The sequence below is a fragment of the Macaca nemestrina genome, chromosome 16 (assembly GCF_043159975.1).
Source record: "Macaca nemestrina isolate mMacNem1 chromosome 16, mMacNem.hap1, whole genome shotgun sequence".
Classification (NCBI taxonomy): domain Eukaryota; kingdom Metazoa; phylum Chordata; class Mammalia; order Primates; family Cercopithecidae; genus Macaca; species Macaca nemestrina.
Genome location: NC_092140.1, coordinates 39,819,198 through 39,840,117, shown reverse-complemented (window position 1 = coordinate 39,840,117; position 20,920 = coordinate 39,819,198). Strand labels below are relative to the sequence as shown.

Below are 20,920 nucleotides of genomic sequence, written 5' to 3'. Positions count from 1 at the left end.
AGAAAGGCTGGCCCAGGGCAAGGCGATTTCACCCTCTCTGGTGTCAATCTTCCTTCATATCCCTTTCCTTTCTCATTTTCCCCCTTCCCTTACCTGACACTCTACTGATGGCCAAGGAAGTAAGAGGCAAATGTTTGAATCCTTTTTAGACCATGGCTCCTTTGATCTTTAATTGTAAAGACAAATGTGAATTAGTTGCCCAGGGTTTCTAAAATGTGCTGCCTCTAATATATAGAAAACTTTTGATTTTATCACCTCCCTACCTGCAGCCATCCTTCTCAACCTAACTCTCTTAGAAAAGCTCTTCAAGTACAGGAAACAGAGATCCACAGATGTCCTCTGAAATGTTTTCATGTTTTTACATGCTAATCTGATATTTTATCCTTTTGTTATTTAATACATTAAGTTTATTGATCATATTATAATGAAATGTTTGGGGATGTTTTTGTTGTTGTTGACAGCCTTTGAGTGTACAGAAGTCAAAAAAATACAAAAGGCAAACAGAAAAAGAGGAAAGAGAAATTAATGGTGAAATAGTCATATTGATTAATTAATAAAGAATAAACTAACAGAAAAGCAGAAAGAGAAGTTCATAATTGTGCACACTGAAAGTTAACTTTGGGTAAACCTATGTAGAGAATTAAAAAATTTTTTATATTTAATAAAATTTTAAAATATATTGACTTCCCTCAACACTTGCCATTTGACCTATGTAAAGAATTTTTTCAAAAATCTGTAACTATTATATATTCATTTCAGAATAAAATTTTAATATATTACTATTAGTTTTCAAAGATTTATGTATCTACATTTAAGAGGTTTCTGCGGAACATTCTTTTTGCTTCATCACACACTTCCCAGTGTTTACACATGCACATTCAGTCTTGAATGATGACTCATTAACTATCAATGGGTCCTGGCATTCTAGGACTTCCCAGTTGTTAGCTCAGTGTATTCTTTACTAAATCGTTTAATGAAAACACTGACATGTATAATGAATCTGGCACCTCCCATGATACACATGCAACTTTTGTAATAATAATAAGACACGCATTTGCACAATTACATAAAATACTGCGACTTGAAAATGTGGAGGCTGGGCGCGGAGGCTCAAGCCTGTAATCCTAGCACTTTGGGAGGCTGAGGCGAGCGGATCACTTAAGGTGAAGAGTTCGAGTCCAACTGGCCGACATGGTGAAACCCTGTCTCTACAAAAAACACAAAAATTAGCTGGGCATGGTGGCAGGCACCTTTAATCCTAGCTACTCGAGGGGCTGAGGCAGGAGAATCACTTGAACCTGGGAAGCGGAGGTTGTAGTGATCCGAGATGGTGCCACTGCACTCCAGCATGGGTGACAGAGCGAGAAGAAGAAGAAAAAAAACAAGCAAATCAGAAAGGTTATGTTGAAAATTAAGCTCCAGTTCCTGAGGTTTCTATTAAATAGTTACACATTTGAATATACTAATATATAATAAGCACATACTATTAAAAGCACAAAAATAGTTATATTTAAGAAGTCAGTATAATTATTTGCTATATAAGCCCTAAATGGAGTAAATATACTTTTTAATTTTATTTTACTTTATGTATTTATTTATTTATTTATTTATTTAGGCCAGGATGGTCTTGATCTCCTGACCTCGTGATCCACCTGCCTCAGCCTCCCAAAGTTCTGGGATTACAGGTGTGAGCCACCGTGCCCGGCCGTAAGCATACTTTAGATTTTAGTCACCACAGTTTCGAACTTTCAAGTTTAATTTACAAGAAATGCATATATTTATAAAGACACACACACACACGTATCTCACACACACACACAAATTAAATACACATTAGAATGATGCAGGAAAACAATGTGATTAAAATGTCTGTGAAACGTACTCATCTCAGAATTGAAACTTATCATCATTTAGTCTAAATACACAGATGAGAACACAGACTCCTCAATTTTAGGCTTTAGCTCACACAAAATCAGAATCACTGTGCTGACTGTGGTGAGTCAGGGATGAGGAAGATCTCAGCAATCTCTTGGATTCAGTGTCTATGCTGGCTCAAGTTAACATTTGCTTTGGAGAAACTAAGTTATTTGACCAAAACAAGTAGGAGATAAACATTTTTTTTCTTTTTCTTTTCTTTTCTTTTTTTTTCAGAAGGAGTTTCACTCTGTTGCCCAGGTTGGAGTACAGTGGTGTGATCTCAGCTGACTTGCAACCTCTACCTCCCAGGTTCAAGCGATTCTCATGCCTCAGTCTCCTGAGTAGGTGGGGTTACAGGCGCCCACCACCACGCCCAGCTAATTTTTGTATTTTTAGTAGAGATGGGGTTTCACTATGTTGGCTAGGCTGGCCTTGAACACCTGACCTCATGATCTTCCTGCCTTGGTCTCCCAAAGTGCTACGATTACAGGCGTAAAAACAATGTTTTTGTAAGTGCTCAAGTAGAATAATACTACCGGTAACAGATTTATAGGCACTCTAGAAAAAGATGTTTTTGGAGCTGAAAGTTCTAAACTTTGTCTTGTTACCATTTATTATGTGACTAGAAAAGTCATTAACCTCTGATCCTTAGTCTCTTCATTTATAAAATCAGAATAATGACACCTGCTGTACTTATATTTCCTTGTAGTTATAAATTAAACTACTGCACTAGTACTATTACTACTAGTACTATTATTACTAATTACTATTATTATCACTAATAATATTAATTTCACCAATAACTGAAGCTTTCTATATACCGAACTTTGTGACTTACTTTTCATACCTCATAGCCATATCAAAACCTTCTCAATAGTCCTGTCAGGTAACTATTCTGATTTTCTTCTCATCTCAGAGTGATTAAATAACTTGCCAGAAGTCACACAGCTATTAAGAGCTTGCATGGAAATTTATATCCAGATCTGACTCCACATTTCATTTTAGATCCATTATATCTTGTTTTCTCTGATGTATTATATGTATATTCATATACAATATCAACATATAATACATATTATCTCTATAACATAGATATATTATTCATTTTATATACATACAGACATACACTTATGCTGTGAATTCTGAAATGCAATACCAAGGCTCTCTTTCATTATTTTTTTAATGTCAAAGCCTAATGAATAAAACAAAGTAGGTATTTAATCAACATTTGGGGAAAATAAACTGATAGAAGAGACGTAAAGGTAACTAAGATAATTTTGAGTGAACTGTTCATTAACAAGTGTGTCAGCAATAACAGTGGCTATTTAAATCCTCCTCATCTTCAATATTATGTTATTAAAAATTACTCTTTAGAAGACACATATTGTATGACACTACTTATATGTGGAAGATTTTTTAAAAAGTTGAATTCATAAACAGAGAGGAATGGTGGCTGCCAGAGGCTGGGGTGTCAGAGAAAAGAGGAGATACTGGTCAAAGGGTACAAATTTGCAGATCGAAGAAGAATAAATTCTGAGGACCTAATATATAGCAAGGTGACTACAGTTAACAATATTGTACTGTATACCTGAAATTTGAAATTTGCTAAGAGTGTAGAACTTCTGCATTCTCACACACAAAAAAGACAACTATGTAAGGTGATGAATGTATTAATTAATTGTGGTAAACATTTCACTATGTACATGTATGTTAAATCAGCACATATACTTTAAATATATAAAGTTTAATGTGTCAATTAGACATCAATGAAGCTGAAAAAATTATTCTATGAAAAAAATACACGGATTTTTTTTTTCAATTGTTTAGGTTCAATTCTAGGTACAAAGTTGACTGATAGAAAAGCAGCTATTTTCAATAAACGAGGGCTGCAATCTAACCCTATGGTCCAGGTAAAAAGAGAGAGAAAAGATTCATTTAAAAATCATATATGAGTTCTATTTTTCAAAGGATGAACATATTACCTTCCAAATTTAAATAGTCTAAAAAGCTATTCTGTCATTTCCTATCAAAACAAGATAACAATACTTGCCATATTTCCCTTGACTTTGTGTAATGATGATGATGATAATCAAGTAGTGACGTTCAAAAAGAACAACTTTTTTTTTGCAGAGTTCAGAAGGGTGCAGGAGGTATTAGAAAAGATGCACAGAGGTCTTATATCTCATCAAAGCATGAATTTCCAACTCTTTAAATCACTCCATTCACTGCCCTAATCTCCCAAAGAGCATTCAGCTGAATGAAAAGCTGCTGACATTCATGCCAGTTCACAGCTAGAATGACACGGCTGGGGGACAGGAGACGCTGCAGTTTCCATTATCCATTGAACACCTTGGCAATTCTTATTTCATCCTGTGAATGTGATACTTACTCTTGTACTGCTCTGGCTATGGAAAGGGCCGTAGATCCAGTTTCATTAACGCTATCTAAGGTCACATTTGGCAGGTCATCATCATCACTGTCACTTTTACTTTGTCTGGGAGATAGGCCTCGGGGGTCCATTTGTGCTGGGGAGAAAAGGCATATATAATGAATTAAAATCAGTGCGCAGAAAGTTAACCTTGTCCTGGACCAACATCAAGCATGGAACTTCTCTTCTGTGCATATCAAGCAAACGGAATTCTTTAGACATCACAGGAATTACTGAAAGCTCCACATTTTATGTTCTGAGTACTTATTCTTTTCCCCTTCATTGGATTTACAAAACCTATACCAGCTCTCTATAGAGTTTCAGGGTATGATTATAGAATAGAAACTATAAAATCCACAATATTACCAACTCCTGAGTGGTCAAAAGCTGATTACGTAGCTCCTGAGCCACTGTTCAACCCTCTGGTTTCTCCTCCTCCTTGCTTCCGCTGCCAGAGCTCTAGCCATTTCACTGCTCATTAGCACTCTCCCTGGAAGGTAGAGAGCATGCGGAAAGGAGATATTAGTTGCTTATAGCTCTCATAATAAGATAAAAGAAGAACAGGGTTTGCGTGACTAAAAGAAAGTATACATACTTTTCTTACTTCAGTGAATCACTGTTTCCAAGTTCATTACGACTATAAGGTGGGATTTGAAGGCATAAAAATGGCAGAAGTGGTAGCATTTTAGAAATCTTGTTTATATGTGCTAACAGTGCTCCTAAACTCTATCCTGATTTTATTTTTCAAAAAGCCACTTCCAGATATGATTCTTCTCCCACCGTGAATTTGCCAAAGCAGGAAATGGCACAATGTTCTGACCCCTGATGGCCAAGATTATCAGATCCTTGGGTTGCTGTCAACATACCTTAACACATATTTTTAAAAATTAGATTTCATTTCCACCCCCTTTTCCCTATGAATAGATTTAGCAACCACTGCCCAGAATTTCTATCAGCCCTCGCTTCGAGCACAAACTAGGCCTATCTTTTCAATGAAAAGTACCACATGAGCTACACACCCACACTGTTAAATGTATGGCTGCCTAAGAGTTCTAAAACCACCACTGCTTGTGGGGGAAGGCAAAATGCAAGTGAAATCATGGTCACAATGACATTTGGGTACATTTCATAATTTCATTTTTTTTTTGTCTCAAATCAGTTTTTTTGGTTACTGTATATCATACATTACATTGAACCACATGGAATTGCTGAGAATGCACCATTTTTACCTACTAAATGGCAACTTCAAATGATTGTGTCTACTATTTACAGTCTGGCTAGAAAAACTATATCTAGACAGTTTCAACATATTTCATTACATTTCTAACTACACTTGGTTAGGAAAGAACTTACATCTAGTCAACCTCGTGTGCACCCGTGTATTTGACACACATCCTGCCTATAAATATACCAAAATGTGCTTTGCACAATGGAAGTGTTTGGTAAATACTAAATTTAAAAGAAGATAATTCAAATAATATAAAGTAGTGGTCTTCAACCAAGGGCAAATTTGCCTCCCAAGAGACACCTGGTAACATGCAGAGACATTACTGTTTGTCACAACTTGCAGTGGGGGGCAGGGACGGTGCTACTGGCATCTAGTTGGCAGAGGCTAAGGATATTGCTAGACATTCCACCATGCACAGGACAGTCAGCCCCTCACAGCAAAGAATGAACCAGTTCAAAATGGCAGAAGTACCTAGGTTGATGAACTGATCTAGAGATTTAAGAGTTTGTACATATAAATGTATCACAGTTTATGACCTTCAGCTCCTATGCAACTATGCTCTCATTTCAACATTGCTAACAAGGAAATTGTCACACACCAGATTATCCATATTTTCTGGCCTTGTCTTACAAAACAACAACAACAACAACAAACAACAATTAACTGTCATATGACTCTCTACCTCCTCAAATGTTAGGAATTAGGCAATAATATTCATTAAGAGCTTTTGAATATTCTCTTTGTACAACCAGCTATGAGACAAAAAGACTGTTAATTTGCCATCTGATCTCTGGAGGAGTTCCACTAGAAGAGGGATGTTGGAGAAACCGTGGGGCAAAGCAACCAGTTCCATCACCATCTGGTAACAGGGAGCTTAACTACTCAGTCACTGGAAGGGCACTTGAAGGAACCGTATCACTTAAGATTTATTTTGGCTGTAGGCAACAGAAATTGGCTTGGGCTAACATATATTAAAAGGAATGTACTGGAAAGATAATGAGCAGCTGACAGAATGGAAGGTCAAGATGAACAACCAACACTAAAAGAACGTAGGATCCAGGAATGACTTTGTGTAATAATATGAATTCAGTTAGGAATTCATAGATAGTTTCTTTGGGGGCAATCCTGTTCTAGAATGATTCATTTAACAGTCATTCCAACTATTCAAAGCCAGCCAAGAAAAATGAATATCAGATCTATCTAAGCTTCCAAATCACATATTGTGTGGTGCTGCATATACCTGTAAATGTCAACAATTTAACATTTAAAGTTGTTGAAACATCATGCACTATGACGCCTTTGCCAAGGTACCAAATTTGCAAACAGCCAAGAAAAAAGAAAATATTCTGATAGTCCCATTTTGTCTAAGACAACTAGAGCTCTTATAGTAAATAATACAACTCAAGGAAGATAGAGGCAGTTAACCATGAGCAATCTGGCTCTGAAAGTTAAAGTCTAATTGTATGAAAGATTCCAAAACCTTGCGTGAGAGTTGTTACATGATCATCTAATTATGTTATGTTTATATCTTAATGAAAGTTTAAAATATGTTAAATATGATATCTTTTTGATGTACTTTTCAGGAGCATAATTGAGGATTTCTTTCCAATATTTTCAATAAATATTATGAAATACATCTGCTACCATCATGCTGCGAAACTCTTTTTACCCATACCTTCAGCCAAGCTGAGGAAGTAATTAGAAAGGCTTTTCAAAATCTGCATTGCTGATTAGGTCAGATGATTAGCTTATCTACATACTTGCATAATTCCACTCTATTTTTATTAAATGTAGAATAGGGACATCAACCCTAGTTAACCTCCATCAGTCTTTGAGCATCTCAGCCCATGTAGGAAGGACTGATTCTCTGGGGTGCCCATTTAAAGACCAAAGAAAGTTACCTGGACACCAGAAACAAAAAAAATATCAACTTCTGTAAGTAAGAGAACAGGAGGTGATCTATAAACACCTGAAAAAAATTTACACTGAAGATTGTATTGCTCTTTAATGAAGAAGGGATCAGACAGTTTTGGGTAACGCAGCCACTGCTGGTAGAGGTGTCATTCCTCAGAGTGGGAGGTGTTCTGGAATCCTATGTGAGTTTCATTCCATGTGTCAAAATCCTGGGGAGAAAATTTCAGAACCCAACACCTGAAGTTCAACTGATTTACTTTGATTTTCAAATACTCCCCTATGGTAGATTGTTACTGTAATGATCCCTCCAATAAATCATGTCTGTCTGTATCCATGCCCTGATGTGGCCACTTCTCAACAATGACTCTGGGCTTGGCTCTAAGACTTGATGTGATCAACGGGACATTAGCAAATGTGACACAAGTAGAGGCTTGAAAAGAGCTTGTACCTTGGGTTTCCCCTTTTCTCTTGCTGTTTTTAGAACCTAGTCACCTTGTGAAGAAGCCCGAGAGAGTCTATAAGAGACATGCTGCTCAGCAGGCAGCCAATCCCACTGCGAGCCATGTCAGTGAGCCATTTTAGACCCACCAGCTACATTACAGTCGCCAGATGACTACACCATGAGTGACCCCAGGTGAGACCTGCTTAAAAACTTTCTGGCTAAACGCATGCCACATTTCTGACTCACAGAATTTTGAGCAAATAAAATACCTGCTGTTTTAGGCGGGGTGCAGTGGCTCACACCACTGTATTCCCAGCATCTTAGGAGGCTGAGGCAGGAGGCCTGCGTGAGCCCAGGAGTTTGAGACCAGCCCAGACAATGTAGTGAGACCCCACCTCTACAAGAAATTAAAAAAAATAGCAGAGTGTGGTGGCACATGCCTGTAGTCCCAGCTACTTGGGAGGCTGAGGTGAGAGGATCACTGGAGCCCAGGAGGTTGAGGCTCCAGTGAGCTATGATCGCACCACTGCACTCCAGGCCTGAGCAACGGAGATGCTGTCTCAAACAAAACAAAACAAAACAAAACAAAACAAAACAAAACAAAACAGCAAAACAAAAAAAAAGAAAAAGAAAGAAAAGAAAAAAGAAAAAGAAAAAGAAAAGAAAGAAAAAGACAAGACTTGCTATTTTATTCTACTAAATTTTAGGGTGAGTTGTAGGGCAGCAATAAAAAGTCAGTGCACCAGGTTATTCTCCCAGCTCCTTCTAGAGATTTCCTAGCAATGATGTAGATGAACTACAACTACAATTAGTCAGCCTACAACAATATTAAACTGAATTAAGTTTGGCCTAAAGCTGCCTCTATACATGTTTTAAGTTTGGCATAAAGTTTCTTCTGTACATAGTGAACTGTAACCTAACTTGATGTGGAAACAGACCGTAACCTTCTCTTGCAACACGTAGCTGAGTTTCGGTCAATCAAAGGTGGCCAACTGTTGAAACCAGATTCAATTAAGGCATATGCTGCGTTTTAACCAACTGAGCTGTCTCTGTACCTCACTTCCATTTTCTGTATGTCACCTCCTTTTCTCTGGCTATAAATATAATCTGCACATGCAGTAGGGTGAAGCATTCTGAACATTTCTGGTCCAGACTGTTGTCTGATTCTGGAATCAAATTAAAGCCAATTAAGGTCTGCAAAATTAGATTTGTTTACTTTTTTTTTTTTTTTTGGAATCAAGACCCATGCATTCATATGTCCTATTTGACATTTCTTCTTCTTCTTTTTTTAATTATACTTTACGTTCTAGGTACTTTTAACAACGTTCTTCTTTATTCTCCTCCCAAGAGCCAACCTTGTTCTAGTGACATAAAAGCTACCTACTGCATTCTACATCATTTACTTTTCAATTCAAAATTTTCAAATGTATTTACAGGTGCTTCGGCTTTTGACGTATCTTCTTTGATCCTTCAGTATTGCGCAGCTAAGGTTCTTCTTGGGCCCTAAGGCGACATTTAGTTATGATGAACAACACTTATTTATTTATTTACTTATTTTTCAGATGGATTCTCACTCTGTCACCTAGGCTGGAGTGCAGTGGTGCGACCTTGGCTCACTGCATCCTCCGCCTCCAGATTAAAGTGATTCTCCTGCCTCGGCCTCCCAAGTAGCTGGGATTAGAGGTGTGAGCCACTGCGCTGGCCGAACACTTTTTCAGCTCTTCTCCTTAGCTGAGACTTGATAGGATGCTCATATGGGTGGGTTCTCCCTGGCGTATAGTCACTCAAAGGTATATTTCATGTTTTTTCTCTTCAACTCACATGAGACATTTAAACTTTGCTTGTGTCCTCCCCTCGTGTAACAGTAGACTGACACAGATGCAGGGGACACTAATTCATTCTCACCTCCCCTCACCCCAGCGTGCGTGCTGTCTAAAGACCAGTCTTCTAATTTCTGTTGAAGTAAACCTGCCTATGCACCCACTCCTAAGGAAAAGTTGCAATATTAAACGTGTACAACACAACAATCTAAGAACATACACGAAAGCTTACAGACTAACATTTCCTAACAGGAATGAATCCCAGAAGCAGATACTGAATCTCTTCACCTCCACATGCCAGAACTGGAGAGGAGAGGGCCGTACATAGATGGAAGGTGTGAGGTGGCTGCCCAGGCAGGGGCCACAGGGCTGATGGGCCTCTTTTCTCCCTGTTTTAGCCACTGACAGGCTCCCTGCTACCTGCAGATGCCCTAATTGTTCGCCTTGCCAAGGCTGAAACGTGTCCCAGTTAGAGAAACCCGGGTTTCCAGGAGAGCTGCTGCTTTATTCTAGAAAGGAGGGCAGAGGAGGAGTGCGGGAAAAGGGAAAAATGAATGTTTGGGGAGGAATTGTTGGGAAAATTCATAGTATCAGTGGGTAGAAGAATCCTCCTCCAACACATTCTAGGCAGAAATTGTTCCAAAAAAGGAGGGTCATGAAGCTTCTTCAGTATAAAAACATGGCTCTGGCTTCAGGGAACATGGGATGACTTCTGGCCCTGTCATTTGCAAGCATCTGACCTTGGGTAATGATTTTGCACCGAGAATCTTCAGTTTCTTCTCCTGCTACTGCTGCTCTAAGGAGTAAAGATAATATATGCAAAGCATTTAGTCCCAGCCTGACTCTTAGTAGTCAATCATCATTCTGTTTTACCCTGACAGTAAATTTACTGCTTCTTCACTCATTCCCTTATATAACACTCCTTCTAAATCTCTCACCATCTCCTGGACTATTCAAATTAGGCAGTTTTCTTTTTACACGTACCTAAACTGAAAATATCATTACAGAGGCGGAACACACATTGGATAATACATAAAACTACTACTTCTTTACATCGCTTATGTATTTAGTCAACAGATATTTATTGAACACCTATGAGGTAGCAAGCAGTCTTCCGGCTACTGGAGAAACAAGAGTGAACAAGGCAGATTAAAATTCCTGCTCTCACACTGCAGAGATACAGATCATTAACAAAAAAGAAAAAGATATACTATGTCAGATAGTAAGTGCCATATAGAAAAATGAAGCAGGAAAGTAGATGGGGTTGCTTAGTGGCAGCTGGACAATTTTTGAGATGGTGGCCAGGAAAGGCCACATGGAGAAGAAGATACTTGAGCAACGGCTTGAAGGAATTGAGCGAAAGAAGCTTGCAGGTGAGGGTTTCTGGGTTTTGTTTGTGGGGTGAGGGGCATTCCAGGCAGAGAAGATAACAGGTGCAAAGGTGATAAGGTAGGAACATGTTTCCTGTGCCTGAGGACTTGCAAGGAAGCTGTGGCTGGAACCAATACAGGGAACTGGATGAGGACAGAGAGAGGAGGCAGAGGAGGTCATGCAGAGTACAGAGGGCCTTCGAGGGTGACAGAGGCTTTTCAGTTTTGCTTTGGGTGAGAAGGGAAGTCATTGGAGGGTACTGAGCAGAAGGATGACATGATAGAAAACTGTGACATTTGATAGGATCCCTCTGGCTATCTGTGCCTGGAGCATAGGGGGATTCAGCTGGAGCCACACACATAGGAATCATCTATGACGTTAATACTCTCTAAAAACAACACTAGCTTTTTTCTCTTTGGTCGCCTCATGCTGGCTGCACACACAGTCAATTAAAACTCAGGACTTTGTTACATCAAGGTCTATGTGGCGCGCCCTTCCTAATATATTTGTACAACTGATATTCTGACTTCATTTGGTTTCAGAATATCAGTTGTTCAAACAGACTATTTTCCTAGCACATCAAGACAGATAGTGAGAGAAACATTCATGAGTAAATAAAGCTTGACTCAAAGGACGGTGAACTCCAAGATTAGAAATAGCTCTCCAGGGTCCCATTTTGCTTACTAATGCTTCGATGATGCCTTGTTTCTTGTTTCCTTTACTTCTGCTACTGCTAATGCCTCTATAGAGCAGCAACTGTGATGGCCATAACCCCAGATGACTATTTAAAATTTCAATCAGTTATGTAAATCTTGGGATGTTGGTACTGTGTAGATATAATATGCAATTTACTCATTTTTCCCCCAATTTTTGTCTGTGCACTTGACAGTGTAATGGCTTCTGCTACCGTTATATTAAAAAATAACCTCATAACGTTCTTATAATTCCCTAGTGCAAGGTCCACTTCTCAGTTGTAACGCTGTCGGACCTCTCTACAGTTTTCAAGACTGTTGGTTATTCCTTTTCACTTCCATTTCTGGCTTCTTCTTAAAAATTTCATCTCCCTTGGCCTCGGGGATAGGCAAACTAAGCCCTGTGGGCCCTGCCACCTATCTTTGTAATTAAAGTTTTATTTGGCCATGGTCGTTTACTTCATATCTGGCACCTTTAGTGCTACAACAGCAGGACTGAGTCATTGTCACAGAAACTGTAGGTCTGGTTATAATATCTGGCTTTAGAAAAAGTATTTGCCAACTGAAATACATTATTCTCTTGGGTCTTTGTCTCTCTCTGGTTATCTATCCTTCTAACCTCTTCATCTCCTTTCTGCATACCCCTAAGTGTTAGCAGCTGCCCTAGATTTCACTACCTATTATTTTCTGTCACCTCTTTATTGGTGAGCTTCTCAGCAATTCCACAGAGTTCCATAATTTCCCCAGTTTCAGTTGCTATCTCAGAGGGGATGAATACCAAATCAGCATTCTCAGCTCGGACCTCTTCCCTAAACACCAGTCTCATTTCCAGCATCGTACCGTACTGACTAGTATTCCTCAAAAAACCACTTCAAACACAAGTCCTCTTCTTTCTCCTGGTTTCTGAGTTTCAACTGAGAGATCCTTTTCCCAGTTACCCAGGTTCCAGAGTTTCCTTCATTTCATTTGTGCCCCTCATTAAATCGGTTGCTAAGTGCTCTTGCTTTTACCCAATGATTATTTTCTTTTCCCACTGCTTCTCATTGACTTTCTCAAAGTCCTGTTGAACACACTGTCCCATGTAGCATTTCTCTGGTAACTGAATGCATGCAGGGCTTTCCTTAAGACATTCTTTACTTAGAAATCCTTGACTTTTTCCCACCATCTACCAAACACAGTTCAGCAGCCCTCCACATCCTACAACTCATTTTCCACTGGGAACAACGATGAGTCTTACCCCCGAAGCCCCTGAATCCGGCTTTATCTGGCCATTTCCTTCCATTCACAATTCTGCCAACAAAACCTACCCTTCCTACAGAGTAATACCTTCATGGCCCTTCTTTTCATTCTCTAACTAAACGCATCTCTCCTTTTTAAAGGATACCCATGCTTTGGTATTTATATATTTTCATGGCATTTTTGCACTTTTCATTTTGAATTATAGTTAGGCATATACTTATTTTCTATCTCCAATTATCCTGTTTACTCCTTGAGAGGGGAGATCACGTCAATTACACTCCCTTGTACACAGTAAAATGTAATGTTTACTGATGAAGATGATGCTAATAAATGCAGATCTCTACAGAAAATGATCACAGTAATTCCCAGCTGGTGAGAGATTCTGCAATATAATGATACAAGTGTCTAGCTCACATTTCATTTAAAAAATTACATTCTGACTTACATTCTAATATTAACATTTGTGAGGGAAAAGTCACAATCATTAAATTTCTATTATTCTCTGAAGTCTTAGATTATATTTTTGGTTTGGGATGACATGGGAAGGAAAACGTTCATAATTTTTATTCACTTTTCAGCTAAATTCCATTTAACGGGCTTTCCTTTCCTTTCAGGAAATCATTTTAAACACTACTAAATACCTCTCACTTCTATCACATGAATTACTGCTTAGAAACTAACATGAAGGAATTTCATCCTTTATCCTAGTTTAGGCTGGGTGTGGTGGGCTCATGCCTGTAATTCTACTACTGTGGGAGGCCCAGGCTAGAAGATCGCTTGAGCCTAGGAATTCAAGACCAGACTGGGTCACAAAGTGAGACTCCATCTCTATTAAAAAAAATAATAAAATATAACTTAAAAATTCATATTTTTTGAAATCACAACAGCTAGTAGAGCTTAATTTTTCTAAAGAATCATGACTAAAACTACTTTTCTTGTTTATAAAAAGAAAATGAATAGAGATTTGCAATTGTCTTGTTTCCTGAAAGTATGTCTTAGAGCATAGAAGGCTTTTGTGATTTCTGAAAGTTCATAAAATTTTCCATTAATAATAGGCTTTTCCACTGTGTGTGCTTCCACTAACTCTAGAGTTGGCCATGAGCCCTGAACTCTAGGAGCCCTTTGAGATACCACCACATCACTATTCCCCATAACCTTTGCCTTTTGTTCATTCATTATAACTGCTCCAAACCAAAGTCAATCAGCTCAAACTGATTTATTCAAAACTGAAACCACTATAGGCAGAGATGTAAAATAATAATAAAGTGATTTTGTGGTACACACATATAGGGAACAATGAGATCACCAAACTCATTTTCATCTGCAATGTACAGAGAAGGTTTTAGGCATTAATCCACGGCCATTTTATTCACTTTTCTTATTTCCCTTCGTTGGTCTGTTGCCCCATCTGTGTTTTCCAGTTTGTGTGCTGAGTAAAATGGAATCTTTCAAGGCAGATTAAAATCTGTTATAATAATTTTAAGTACCACCAAATCACAGCCCTAGTCTTAGGTACTTTAAATATAAGAAATACTTAAAAAAAAAAAAGAGCACAAAATCCACCTTGACTTTAAGTCTGCTTCTATATCAACTACGGTATATACAGCTAGATAGCATGTAAATGATTTACCGTGGAAGGGTTCTCTGCTAGTTTCAAAGTTAAAAAGTTAAAAAAGCAAGGGGTGGGGCAGAGACATACAGAACTATTGTGCCACATTGAGAATCAGTGTTGCTGTCTCCCTTCAATTAGTATGCTCCCCGTGCCTCATTTTAGAGTATACTTAAACCTGCAAGGTTAAAGATAAGTCTTGATACATAATCATGATTGAATTCCTTTTAGAAGCAGAGTAGACATTCTTGAAAATATGGTCTAAGACCATCAAAAATCCTCAAAATTGAGAATTATTTATATACATGCTGTTGGACCTTTCTATAGCTTTCAAGGTTTGGTTATCCCTCTTCATTTGTAGTTCTGGCCTCTTCTTCTTCTTTTTTTTCTTTTTTTTTTTTTTTTTTTGAGACAGAGTTTCGCTTTGGTTGCCCAGGCTGGAGTGCAATGGCGCAATCTTGGCTCACTGCAACCTCTGCCTCCCAGGTTCAAGCTATTCTCCTGTCTCAGCCTCCTGAGTAGCTGGGATTACAGGCGCCCACCACTACACCCGGCTAATTTTTGTATTTCTAGTAGAGACAGGGTTTCATCTTATTGGGAAGGCTGACCTTGAACTCCTGACCTCAGGTGATCCACCTGCCTCGGACTCCAAAGTGCTGGTGTTACAGGTGTGAGCCACTACAGCTGGCCTGGCCTCTTCTTAAAAACTCTCCTCTCCCGGCTTCAGGGATGGACACATTTGTCCCTACACCCTGAACACGTTTCCATCAAGAATTACATATTTCTTGTGTACATCTTCACATCACATTAAAAAAAAAAAACACTATGAGAGTTTTCTTTCACATTTGATCGATGATAAACACGTTTACACAAAGGAACATTTCCACCCACACTTCACAAGAGTTACTATACGGGCCACAGGCAGAGAACACAAAGCACCATTGAGATGAGCCCAGCAGTTGTGCAGTCGCACTCATAAACTGACCCCCCAGTGCATACGATTCTAACTTGGAACTTAAATATAAGCACTACATAACAGACTTCTGGGACACTGAGGAAAGCAGATATCTTAGATGTTGTATCATCTGTGAATGTCTCCTCTGCTAAAATCATAAAATATAATTTTTCTTTTTGAGAACAAAATTAAGTGCTGACTCTTCACTTCCCCAGTGCATTCCTCAGGATTGTCCCATCCTATGGTGAATGCTGTCACTATTCAAAAATGACCTGAATATCTTTGAGCCAAAAGAACAGTATTACTATATTTTTTTTGCTGTGTTTCAATCTTGGTTGAAGGTCATATTTGTTCATGTCTTCATCTTACACAAACTCCAAAGAGAAAAATGTACTCTGTAAAATTGGACGAAAGGTATTTTCCACATTAATTCTGTTTGGTGTTGCTTTTACAAGAAAGAACAATTCCATTAGGGTGCATCAACCTGTTAGAAACACAGATTTCTAATTTCAAGCTAGGCACAGTGGCTCACACTTGGAATCCCAGCACTTTGGGAGGCTGAAGCAGGTGCATCACCTGAGGTCAGGAGTTCAAGACCAGCCTGGCCAACATGGTGAAACCCCATCTCTACTAAAAATACAAAAATTAGCCAGGTGTGGTGGCGCACACCTGTAATCCCAGCTATCTGGGAGGCTGAAGCAGGAGAATCGGTTGAACCCAGGAGGCAGAGGTTGCAGTGCACTGAGATCGCACCATTGCATTCCAGTCTGGGCAACAAGAGTGAAACTCTGCCTCAAAAAAAAAAAAAAAAAAAGAAAAAAAATGTATTCTCTCTGTTTTGGAGTTTGTTAAAGAGATGTTATTTCCATATTTTGTAACACTGCTCCCCTTCTGCCCCTGTTATGATAAATTGTCTAGTCTCTGTGAAGGCTGGTGAGGTTTCCACCAACTAGAAATGGTATGACTTCCCTGGGCTTCAGTTATGGCCACTGCATTGGAGTTTGTTTGGTCAGACCCCTTCCCAAGCCCAGGAACTCAAGCCTCTGACTTGTTCAGGGAGGTGGCGGGGCGGTATCTCCGGAAATGACTCTTGAAGAACAAGATCAAAGTTAAAATTCTGTCTCAAGACAGGCCAGGTACAGCAAGTGAGAACACTGCTATAGTACATACTACAACACCAAGAGAGCACAGGAGTTACACACTAGTCTCTTTTCTGCTTTCCCAACTTTAAACTGGGCTTACACTAACTTCTTTAGAAAGCCCATTTTGGTTTTGTGAAAAGAGACACTTTCTGAAAAAGATAAGAGCTATGACAGAGGATGAGGTCTTGGGCTTTGCCAGGCAAATTACTGATAAATCGCATGGTACTTAAGGTTGTTGTGTGTAGTTGTTTCACAAATAGAAAGGTTGGATACTGTCTTTTGTAATGTAAGGAAAACAGATTTTCTACTGAAAAAAACAGTGAAATTCATACTGCTCTAATAATATGTATTCTAAACATCATCTGGCCTTGATTTCCTTGACCAAAGATGCCAGGTTACCTCCGCTCTAAGCACCTGCTGTCCCTGAGGCTAGCTGAGATCTGAGAGCCAGGGTGTCTCATTACAACCCCAGCCAAATCCATCTGTTAATAAGAGAGTAGCTAAGCTTTCTATGTGCCTGCCACATTTAAGCTATCAAATAAGACGTCAGGGGCCAAATCAATTCTTCAACATTTTTATTTTTCTCATTCCTGAAAGGAGAACTCCCTAAATCTTGAAAATCATTTCTTTCCACTGTTTCTCAAATCCAACTATCCTTCATATAAAAGAAAATATAAACAGCCACTTAACATAGGGTCTAGTACTTGCTCCCTCATTAACTTGCTTATAAACTTGTTACTTACAGATTTTCTTTCGTGCCAAGTCATTTCTCAGTTAAGAAATCCCAGGCTTGCATATAATGGCTATTTATTTTCCCAAAAGATTCAAAATATCTAAACATTTCATGGTATTTCCTTTAGATCATTAAGTTAAATATCACAGAAAGAGCTGAAAGCTCCTCTGTATTTTTTAAATTCCTATTTTGTTTCCTTCTTCCATAGTATTCTGGTGTAGATCCTTCCTACTCATATTTTTGGCCCTTAACTACATGTATATCCATGAACAATACCTACAGTTTTGCTCTTTTTAAAATGGCATATAACAATAGCATATCTACACACACACACACACACACACACACACACACATATATATTTTGAGACAGGGTCTCACTCTGTCACCCAAGCTGTAGTGCAGTGACATGATCTCGGCTCACTGTAGACTTGACCTCCCAGGCTCAAGTGATCTTGCCATCTCAGCCTCCAGAATAGCTGGGACTGCAGACATGGGCCATCATGCCTGGCTAACTTTCGTATTTTTTGTACAGATGGGGTTTCACTGCACTGCCTAGACTGATCTTGAACTCCTGGCCTTAAGTGATCTGCCCAACTTGGCCTCCCAAAGCACAAGGATTACAGGCATGAGCCTTCACAACTGGCCAAGAATATGATATTTCTATTTGATTTTTTCATTTAACATTGTATTTTTGAGATTTATTCATACTCTTTCATTTAATAGTAAAAGATTCCATTTTCTAAATGGAGCAGTATTATTTATTCATTTAGTGATGAAAAATTAATTTGTTAAAAATATTCACTATTACAAATGCTGCTGTAACTTTCTTCCTAGTATACATCTGAAAATGATGGGGTGCCCATATCAATTTTACCAAATATTGCCAAATTGATCTCCAAAGTTGTTGAATCAATTTACACTCCCATTGGTATGTGAATACCCACATTTCCCCATCCTGTTGTAAGACTTAGTATTTCCAGATATTAAAATTTTTCAGAAGTCTAAAATTATGCCATGTTGTCAATTCTCCTCCCAAACACTAGATTGAGAATGCTATAACTATCCAAGGAACACTCCCACCTTCCCCATTTATCATTTGGTCCAGAATTTTTTATTTTTATTTTTATTTTGAGATGGAGTCTCATTCTGTCACCCAGACTGTAGTGCAATGGTGCAATCTTGGCTCACTGTCACCCAGGCCTCCCGGGTTCAAGTGATTCTTCTGCCTCAGCCTCCCAAGTAGCTGGGATTACAGGCGCTCGCCACCACAGTCGGCTAATTTTGTATTTTCATTAGAGACAGGGTTCCACCATGTTGGCCGGGCTGGTCTCAAACTCCTGACCTAAAGTGATCTGCCTGCCTCAGCCTCCCAAAGTGCTGGGAATACAAGCATGAGTCACTGTGTCCGGCCCATCCAGAATTTTGGTGCATGTTTTACTATCAAGAGTTAATTGAAAGTTATCTTCATGCATATATTTATCTATATTTTTCAAACCAGTTCTAAGCTGTCCTTTCCTTTTTGGTTTTTCTGTTTGCAAAAGTATATTCTTTATAAGTCTTTTCAGCATAAGACTCGTATGTGTGGGCAGTAAGCTCGTAGTCAATGTATGTACAATTTTTTTTTTTTTTTAATTTCACTCAATGGAATTTTATTTCAGCCCAGTACAGAATTTCAGGATCTTTCAACCCATTGAGGAGCCTATTGCATTGCTTTCCAGCATCTGTTGTGGCTCGAAGTCTTTATTCTTACATTCCTTTGCAGCTAAGCTTTTAAGGTTTTCTTTAAGGAACTCATGCTTGACAATTTCACTGCACTATATCTAAATATGAGTTGATTTTTACTGAGTTTGTCTACAATCTAAGATTCATAATCTCCCTTAATTTTCCCAAATTCCAAGACATCTCTCTAAATGTTGCGTTCTATCTATTCCAATAAATGTCATTTTAGATATACGTTGGAATACTTCAACCAATGTCTCTTAACTTTTCTTTCACGCTTTTGTCAGCTTTTCTACTTGTGCCAGAACAATAACCTGGGCATTATCCTAGATTTATCCTTTCCTTTATCCTTGACATCCAACTTGCCAACAAGTTCTATCACATTTCCATTCACACTGCCCTGCCCAGGCTCTCAGGAATTCTCACCTGGCTTCCTGAAATAGTCTCCTAACTTGTCTCCCTCCCTCTATTTTCAATACATTCAACCTTTCATGCCCCAAATTTTAGTGTTACCATGTTAACTCCCATCTACTTCCAAGTCTCCTGTGCTTCCCTGTAGAGTTCAGTAAATAACTTCTTAGCTCGGCACAGGCGGCCTGTGATAACTACATACATGAATACTGCCCTTAAGCTTCATTTCCATTTCTTTTAAGTACTTTTGAACAATACTAACCTATCTACTCGTTGAATCTATCTACCAGGATACAGTATGCCTTTTTGTATTTCCAAGACTGCATTTTTAAAAAACTGCCCTTCCTTTCCTCCATTGTTACATAGAGAATGTAACTAATACTTTCTTCTGAGAAACAACCTTCTCCTGGAGTGATAACCACACCTCACCGCCAACCAATACCACCACCCAGTGTACTGCCCATCTTCCTCTGCAATCCACCTCTGTGGGCCTGGGTTCACTGGAATAACAGAGCTCGTCTCACTGTGGCTTTTTAGTCTGCTTTATCCATTTGACTATGAACGTATTGTGAGGACTGTATGTTGTGCATGTGGTTAAATCATGAATGTGTATTAATCACATGAATAAGTGAATGGGAAGAAATACACTGCACAATTCCTGGGTAAAGCAAAAGGTTGAAAAATTGGAGATTAAAATTTAAAAAAGAAATCTTAATTTTTGAATCTGGCAGGCCAAATTTTATTTAGTTTTGACAGATGAGTCAGAGAGCAACAAACAAAATAAATCAATATGAAAATCAACATCCCTGTTGAAATAATAAAGATCTTTTTCTCACGGAGATATTGCAAGATAGGGAATAAAATCCAAGACTTTTATAACGTCAACCAGGTTCATTTGCTATATAAAGTTCTAGGTGGTATCATTTTTTAATAAAAATATATACATGTCCACATATATCTGTCTCTGTATATGTGCATTTATATTTATATATAGATGCATAAATAAAGTCTAGTACCAAGTTCTTCTCGGAGCATATTCTAACATGCCCGGGTATCAGATGGACACTGCATTTTGAAACTTACAAATACGCAAGGTCTCTGCAAATTCTGACTGCCTGAACAATAACAATTGGCTGGATTACTGACTGAATAGTAATAATATGGCTTAGCCCACCTATATCTTTTCTGGAATAAGGTATGGAATGAATAAATAACGCTAAAAAAGAAAAGTCTGTGGTGGCTTACTCTTGCTATTAAGGATGATTGCATTCTCAACGTTCATCGTAATTATAAATATA

At 38.5% G+C, this 20,920-nt stretch overlaps 1 protein-coding gene across 10 annotated transcripts in view; it reads right to left on the bottom strand.

Moving 5' to 3' along the window:
• The window catches only part of LOC105481754 (KLF transcription factor 12), a 618,039-nt gene that overhangs the window by 122,324 nt on the left and 474,795 nt on the right, over positions 1 to 20,920 (bottom strand). For all 10 annotated transcript variants that reach the window (XM_071081217.1, XM_011741485.3, XM_071081216.1 and 7 more), the window contains one exon: positions 4,307 to 4,442. In XM_071081217.1, coding sequence (XP_070937318.1) covers positions 4,307 to 4,442 — 136 coding nt within the window. The remainder of the gene's footprint in view (positions 1 to 4,306; positions 4,443 to 20,920) is intronic.